Source organism: Mus caroli, chromosome 2 (assembly GCF_900094665.2).
Source record: "Mus caroli chromosome 2, CAROLI_EIJ_v1.1, whole genome shotgun sequence".
NCBI classification, from domain to species: Eukaryota; Metazoa; Chordata; class Mammalia; order Rodentia; family Muridae; genus Mus; species Mus caroli.
The window spans coordinates 11590934-11598723 of record NC_034571.1 but is presented as its reverse complement, the minus strand read 5'-3'; the positions used below and the strand labels follow the sequence as shown (position 1 = coordinate 11598723).

At 41.4% G+C, this 7790-nt stretch overlaps 1 protein-coding gene across 1 annotated transcript in view; it reads left to right on the top strand.

The window, feature by feature from the left end:
- The window catches only part of Nsun6 (NOP2/Sun RNA methyltransferase 6), a 46577-nt gene extending 39747 nt beyond the window's left edge, over positions 1-6830 (top strand). Inside the window, exons 10-11 of the mRNA XM_021153385.2 lie at positions 3658-3783; positions 5413-6830. Of these exons, the coding sequence (XP_021009044.1) occupies positions 3658-3783; positions 5413-5646 (360 nt within the window). The 3' untranslated portion in view covers positions 5647-6830. The remainder of the gene's footprint in view (positions 1-3657; positions 3784-5412) is intronic.
- Positions 6831-7790: the final 960 nt, after the last annotated feature.

The following is a 7790-nucleotide window of genomic DNA, read 5'->3' as shown; positions in this document are numbered from 1 at the left end:
ACCAGGCTGGCCTCGAACTCAGAAATCCACCTGCCTCTGCCTCCCAAGTGCTGGGATTAAAGGCGTGCACCACCACACCCGGCAGGCATCTCTTTCTTTAGGTTAGGGAAGGTTTCTCATATAATTTTGTTGAAGATATATACTGGCCCTTTAAGTTGGGAATCTTCACTCTCTTCTATACCTATTATCCTTCGGTTTGGTTTTCTCACTGTGTCCTGGATTTCCTGGATATTTTGGGTTAAGAGCTTTTTTTTCCATTTTGCATTTTCTTTGACTGTTCTGTCAATGTTTTCTATGGTATCTTCTGCCCCTGAGATTCTTTCTTCTACCTCTTGTATTCTGTTGGTGATGCTTGCTTCTATGACTCCTGATTTCTTTCCTAGATTTTCTAACTCCAGGTTTGTCTCCTTTGTGATTTCTTTATTGTTTCTATTTCCAATTTTAGATCTTGAATGGTTTTGTTCATTTCCTTCACCAGTGTGATTGTGTTTTCCTGTAATTCTTTAAGGAATTTTTGTGTTTCCTCTTTAAGAGCTTCTACCTGTTTACCTACGTTCTCCTATATTTCTTTAAGGGAGTTAGTTATTTATGTCCTTTTTAAAGTCCTCTATAATTGTTGTGAGAAGTGGTTTTAGATTAGAGTCTTGCTTTTCTGGTGTGATGGTGTATCTAGGACTTGTGATGGTGGGAGAATTGGGTTCTGATGATGCCAAATAACCTTGTTTTCTGTTTCGTATGTTCTTATGCTTGCTTCCCGCCTTCTGAATATCTCTAGTTCTACCTGTCCTCACTATCTGACTGGAGCCTGTCCTTCTTATAATCTTGGTTGTGTCAGAACTCCTCATAGTCTAGCTGTCTCTGTGATCCTGTGATTCGTGAGTCCTGTGGTCTTGAGATTCTGGATTTTCCTAGGAGTCAAGCTGCCTCTGGGACCCTGAGATCCTGTTGTGACCAAGCTCCTGGGATTCTGGGATCCTGGGATCCTGGGATTCTAGCTGTATTAGAGCACCTGAGATTTGAGCCTTCTCTGAGTGCTGTGGGTCTGGCTGCAGAGTTTGCACCCAAGGTAAACTGCGCAGATCGGAAGGAACCAGAACCACTGGTTGGGAAAGTTTCCGGTGTCCCTGGATCCCTTGGTTCCAGTTACTCCCCGTGGTGTTGGAACAGATCTTGTGTCCTACTCACCCCTGATCCTAAGATCCTGGGTGTGCTAGAGTGCCTGGGAGTGGATTCTCTTCTGTGTGCTCTAGAACTGGCTGCAGAATTTGCGCCCATGGTAAACCAGTACAGACTGGAATTAACCTGAGCCACTGGTCAAGTGGGGTTCCTGTGTCCCTGGATCCCTTGGTCCCAGTTACTCCCAGTGGTGTTGGAACAGATCTTGTGCCCTACTCATCCTGGATCCTTAGATCCTGTGCATGCTAAAGCACATGGGAGCGGAGCCTCCTCTGTGTGCTGTGGGACTGGCTGCAGAGTTCACGCCCATTTTATTAAAATTATAAACTAAAGTATGATTTTGCTAAAAAAAAAAAAAAAAAAAAAAAAAAAAAAAAAAAACGGAAACAAAGTTGGCTGGGTAGGGAAGGAGGGGTTGGGGCATGTGGATCAAGGAAGGGTTAAGAGAAGAGGCTCAATATGATCAAAATACCTTATATAAAATCCACAAAAAACTCACAGAAGATCTCTCTTGAGCTTGAATAATGCAAACATCAGTGATTCAGCACAGTTGGTAGAAAACTGGCCTGGTGTGCTAGTTCGTTGTTGATGCTGTAACAAAAAGCCTGTTGTAACAACTTATGGAAGAAACTGTTCACTGTGGCCACCAGTTCCTAGATACATCCATCATGGTGAGGAAGCCATGGCACCTGGAGCTCAAGGCATCTGGTCAGAGAGACACTGAGAGTGGCACAAACTGGTGCTCAGCAGTTCTTCTCAGTCAGAACCTCAGCCCATGGACCAGTGCTCCTACAGTGCAGGGGTCTCATCACCCCATTAACAGAATCTCCACACTTTGTTACAGGCATGCCTAGAAGCTTGTCTCCTCAGTGATTCTAGATCCTATGCTGATGATTACTCCTATCATGCATGAAGTTAGATTCCCAGCCAGACATAATCTCCCTGAGATAGCACACACCTATGGTCCTTGCACTCTGAAAATAGGCGGATTATCCTAAGTTTAGAGTCATCTTTTGGTAGATGGAGAATTTGAGGCTAGCCTTGGATATAAGAGAACCTGTTTAAAAAAGAAGGTAAAGTTTGGATGTTTGTGAGAAATTTATGTTAGCATAGCAGGACATACCCTGATTCTCATTAAATACTACTGATTGCAAAATACTGTCTAGATCATAACCAAGAAAGCAGACAATCCATGCCATTCTCTTCGAGCTTTTTCTCTGCCTGGTGCTGTTGTGTCACATGGCATTAGTGCTGCAGAGCAAACTGTAGAAAGGAAGGGGAGCTGCGAGGTCCATGGTGACCAGGAAGAGCGTTTTAGAAAGGGGATCTGTAAGCAAAAATGGCTGGAACATCATGAAGGAACAAGCAGTGAATAGAAGTGGTTTCTAATCGGGTGCAGGGACCCTCAAGTAGCAGTGACTTTGGGAATCACAGAATTAGTAGGGCAGTCTTGTTAATGCAGAAGGGCAGGAAGGGCAGAAGGGGAGGAGAGATCAGTACGGCGGGAACACCTTTATGGAGAGCTTTGAAAGCCCTTTCAGGACTTTGCTTGTGAAGCTGAGAAGAAACAAGTAGAAAAGCATCACTCAGACTGGTGATTGTAAGAGGGTAGGGAAACACACGGGCAGATTTAACTACTGTGTAATCTACTTGACAGCTCTCTCTCTCTCTCAGCTCTCTCTCTCTCTCTCTCTCTCTCTCTCTCTCTCAGCTCTCTCTCTCTCTCTCTCTCTCTCTGTGTATGTAAATGTGTATTTGTATGCATCTTTATTTATTCTCTGTGTATACATGTGTGCCTGAGTATATGTATAAGTGCCATGTTTTGTGCAGGCCCCAGCAGATGTCAGAAGAAAGTTTCAGTTCCCCTGGATCTGGAGTTATAGGCAGTTGTGAGCCATCATTTGGAGGCAGGGACTTGACCATGGGTCTTCTGCAGGAGCAGTAAGCACTTTTCCCACTGAGCTGTCTCTACATTAAATATTGAAAGGAGCTGACTGCTGGATGGGGGAGGTGAAAGGACTTTAGGCATAAATGGTGCTCTGAGGTTCAAGGCTGGAGCTTTGGGAAGCCTAGGAAGGCTGCTCAAGCAGGTTTCGGAGGATGGCAAGTATTTATTTGGAGACACATTAGCTGAGATCCCAAAAATGTTAACAAGACAACTTAGTATATACAGATTCAGAAAGGAGATCTCCCCTCAGATGGAAGTTTGTATATTTGGTCATAAGAACAACATGGCAGGGGAGGTAAGTGAAGGTTCTTTGTGTGAGTCTGAAACTGTGTATGTCATGAAGTTCCAGGGAAGGCTGCATGCAGTCTGTAGAGTGCACATCGTAGTCTAACTACATGACAAGGCCTTATCATACAGGATAATACTTTATTTTCATCAAATGCTTACAAGGCCTCATGTGCCACTGGATAACTTACTTTTGGGGGCTTATTGGGTCTTGGCATGCATCGTCAGATCACTGCTTTTTTTTTTAGGCAGTTCAACTCCTGAAGCCAGGGGGAGTGCTGGTCTACAGTACATGCACAATAACTCTGGCAGAAAATGAAGAGCAAGTTGCCTGGGCCCTCAGAACATTCCCCTGCCTTCAGCTTCAACCCCAGGTAAGAACACTGACACTTTTCATAAGGTAAATCTGTGTGTGAAGTACGCTGACAGACATGACATTTTATAGAGGGCGGTGTTAGCTCTGAAGCCCTCTATTCAAGAGTGTCGGTGTGTTTAGACTGTCCACAGGATTCACGTGACCAGATGAGGGAGCTTCCCCTCTCTCTGCAGTCTGCCATTGGACTAAACTGGGGCAGGGCTTGGGTATCTTTGTGCTCCTGTTTATTCCACTTGCTGTCACTAACTGTATTTCTAAAAAGTCCTTTTCTTTTTAGTTGGACACATTTTGCTTACATGTATGTGTGTATGCACGTGCATTCCTGCCGCACAGAAGTCAGATAGTCCCCTGAGTCTGAAGTTAGAGATGTTGTGAGATACTACACGTGAATGCCGAGAGCCAATACAGGGAGGGTCCTCTGCAAGACTTCCTTCCTTTCCAGCCCTGTATGTTTCTAATTGGGAGAAGACTAAACATTTCCTCTCCTGCATCATCAGACACAGTGCACTGCAGAATACCAGAAGACTAGCCATGGGAACAAGCTACAGTTGGGGAGAGTAGCTTTTACACTTTTACGTTAACATAGGATATTTTTAAAGCTCTTTCTAGTTTGTTTTATTAGTGAACACAAATGTGACTTTTTGATAGGATTTTTATTAAGATAGATTCAATTTTGAGATATTTATGTCTACAGAGATGCTAATATTTGGAGACAATGAGCATCTGTTGTGGCTTCCTGCAGAACTCTTAACAGGCAGTCACAACATGAAGGTTAAGCAATCTAGAAATGGTCCCTGCACTGGGATGTTAAGATAGTTACATGGAAATGAAAGCAAGACCTCGGAGTTGCCGTGGAGTCTATGTGAAGAAGTACTGGAATATAATCCCTTCACTGCTGTGGATGATTATCTTTTCTTGACGGTGGTTTCTTCTCCACCAGTGGTCAAACCCTTGCCTGTGAACTTGATCTTTGGCACTAATGGTTTTCAAAAATGGCTGAATTCTTCTCGGTTCCTTAAAACCTAGTTGATGTAGCCATGATTCACATATTATTTTCTAATATATATTCTTTTAATGTGTGTTAAAGAAGAATGCTGGCATCATGAAGTTGGTATGGCTAAAGGCATTTCAGATGTTTCTGGGGCTGGCTCCGTTCATTGTTAAAGAATGAGAAGATGGACTGTTCATTTGTCCATGTCACATGAGGCCCAATAGTGCTGTTTTTATTTAGCTTCAGATCTGGGTATTTTACCTATTCTGCTTTATATGTGAGTAAATGGAATTGGGTAAAGCTGCTTGCTTAGGTCATATAGCTGAGTATGTTAGAGTTGCGTTGTAAGTCTACAAGCATCTAATCATAACATTCAGGCCTTTCATAATGCCATAACTTGATAAGCATGGAGGATCCTAAATAAATCGGAACTCCTTTATCAGGTGGCCACATGTCACTGCTTTTTCCACCGCCCTTAGATTGGCATGTGCATCTCACAAAGGCAAGTGTATTCATTTGTACTTAAGAATCTGGAAGAGGTCATACTCATAGCGGGTCTGTCTTTTCTTAAGCTATATAGAGGCAACTTACTAATTGTAGCATAGACAACCAGTTCTGCTCATTTCTTCCCTAAAGGAACCACAGATTGGAGGAGAAGGGATGGTGGGAGCTGGCCTGACATTGGAGCAATTGAAGCAGCTGCAGCGATTTGATCCATCTGTTGTACCACTGCAGAACATGGACACTGATTCTCTTGGAGAGGCCAGAAGGGAAGACATGATTTGGTTGGCCAACAAGGACTGTATAGGCTTCTTTATTGCAAAGTTTCTAAAATGTCAAAGCACAAAAGAGAAGGTTTCTCAGAAATGAAAATTCTGAAGACTGTCTGTGTGGGGGGCTTTTTCTTACACTGAAGTGTTGTCAAGCCAAGGGAGTGATGGCATGGTTGCTCAGGAAACAGGATGATGCTAATGGCTTCCCTGGGATCGGAAGGAGCAGCAGGCATATGTGGTTCTGGGGAAGTGGGGGATAGGAAAGCATAATCAGCCTCATGCTTTATGAAAGGAAAGGAGTTGCCTGTGGGGGTCTGGAATATAATTTCAGTTTTAACTCATAAATATTAGTCTTTCTAATGTCATAAATATTGTCTTTCTATGCAAAAAAAAATAGTTTAAAAACAAGAACAAAGCTCTAAAGCTTTCAAGTGGTTATGAAAAACTGTTTTCAGTTTCCAAGATGGCGGTAGTTTCTTCAGTAAGTTTTCAGGACATGGACAGTAACACTAACCTCATCATAACTGAGGTAAGTCGGCTTGTTGCTGGAGTCTGCCTCTGTCTCTCTCTGCTTACTGATTGTAAAGCTGGCTTCTTAATTTAAAGGTTTATTTCTGTACTGAGTATGTGTGTGGAACACATGGTGAAGTCAGAGGACCACCTTTGGGAATCAGTTTCTCGCCTCTACCTTGGGTTCTGAAGCTTGAACTCAGATCCTCAGGTTTGTGTTGCAGGTCCTTTTTACCTGCTGAGTCATTTCACCAGGCCACAGGTCACTTCTAAATAAAGCTTGGACTTGCGCTAAATACTTTGAAAGGTGAAGCCTAGTTATTTACTTTGTAGTTAAAATGGCCATTGAGAAGTACTCCACATTTTGGCTATATTTTATCATCTTCGGGAACAGACATCATGCAAAATAATAGGGAAATGCTTGGTGAGGAGGAGAAAAGCAGTTACTGAGAGCCAGGACTCCCATGCCCAGTAGCTGTTCCAGAGGTTATTATGTTAGAGTTCTAGATTTAAAGGGTTGCTTTTTTACTATAAAATTACAACCAGAAGACACACAAAGATTTGCTTCCAGCATTCCCTCTGTCAATTTTCAAAGGCCATTTCAAAGGTATCAATGGAAGGTTCTCCCCCAAGGTATGAAGAATGGTCCTACTCTGTCAGAAATTTGTGGATCAAGCTTCAAGATTCATTAGGGCTAAGTATAGAAAGGCTTTTATTTTATATTATATGATTGATATTCTTATAGCAGAAAAAACAAAGGATTTAACTGAATTAATTTTGAAAAATATCATTGAGGTATTAACCCAGCATGGGCTAATTATCACCCCTGATAAAATTCAACATAACAAGCCAATAAATTATTTGGGAAAAACAATTCATAATGAATATATTATATCTCAAAAATCACAATTTAGGATTGATAAATTAAAAACACAATGATTTTCAAAAATTATTGAGAAATATTAATTGGATTAATTTTCCAATTAATTTAAAAATTACCACAGGACAGTTGCATCATTTATTTGAAACTCTTAGAGGAGATCCTGATCCCATGTCTAGAGACAGCTTACAAAAGAAGCCTTCAAACAACTAGAATTGATAGAGCAAAAGGTGCAAGATGCAAAGGTAAAACAAATACGTTATTTAAAACCATGGTCTCTTCTTATACTTAAAACAGCTTACACCCCTACTGCATGGCTATGGCAAGAAGGTGTGCTAGAATGGATTTATCTCCCTCATACTCTAGTAAAAATGGTATCCTCTTATCCTTTTATGTGTAGTCAATTAATAATTAAAGGGAGGATAAGATCCAGGGAATTATTTGGCAAAGAAATGCATGAAATTGTTATTCCCTAAAATCAGGGGCAATTGGAGTATTTACTTCAAACTGCGGATGATTGGGGAATAGCATTAGCTCATGATGTGGGACAAACTAAATATCATCTACCTCAACACCCTATGTTAAAGTTTTAGAAGAAACAAATACCTTTTCCTTCTAAAATAAATTTGGAACCGATTTCTGATGCCCTCTTGGTATTTACAGATGGGTCATCTACTGGAACCTCAGCTGTTTATATAAAAGATAGACCTGGAATTATTAAAAAGGCAAAATAAACTTCTGCACAGCAGTGGAAATTATTGCAGTTATTACTGCCCTTGAACACATACCTGAAGAGTTTAACATTTATACAGATTCAAAATATGTAGTTCATTTATTTCCTGATATAGAGA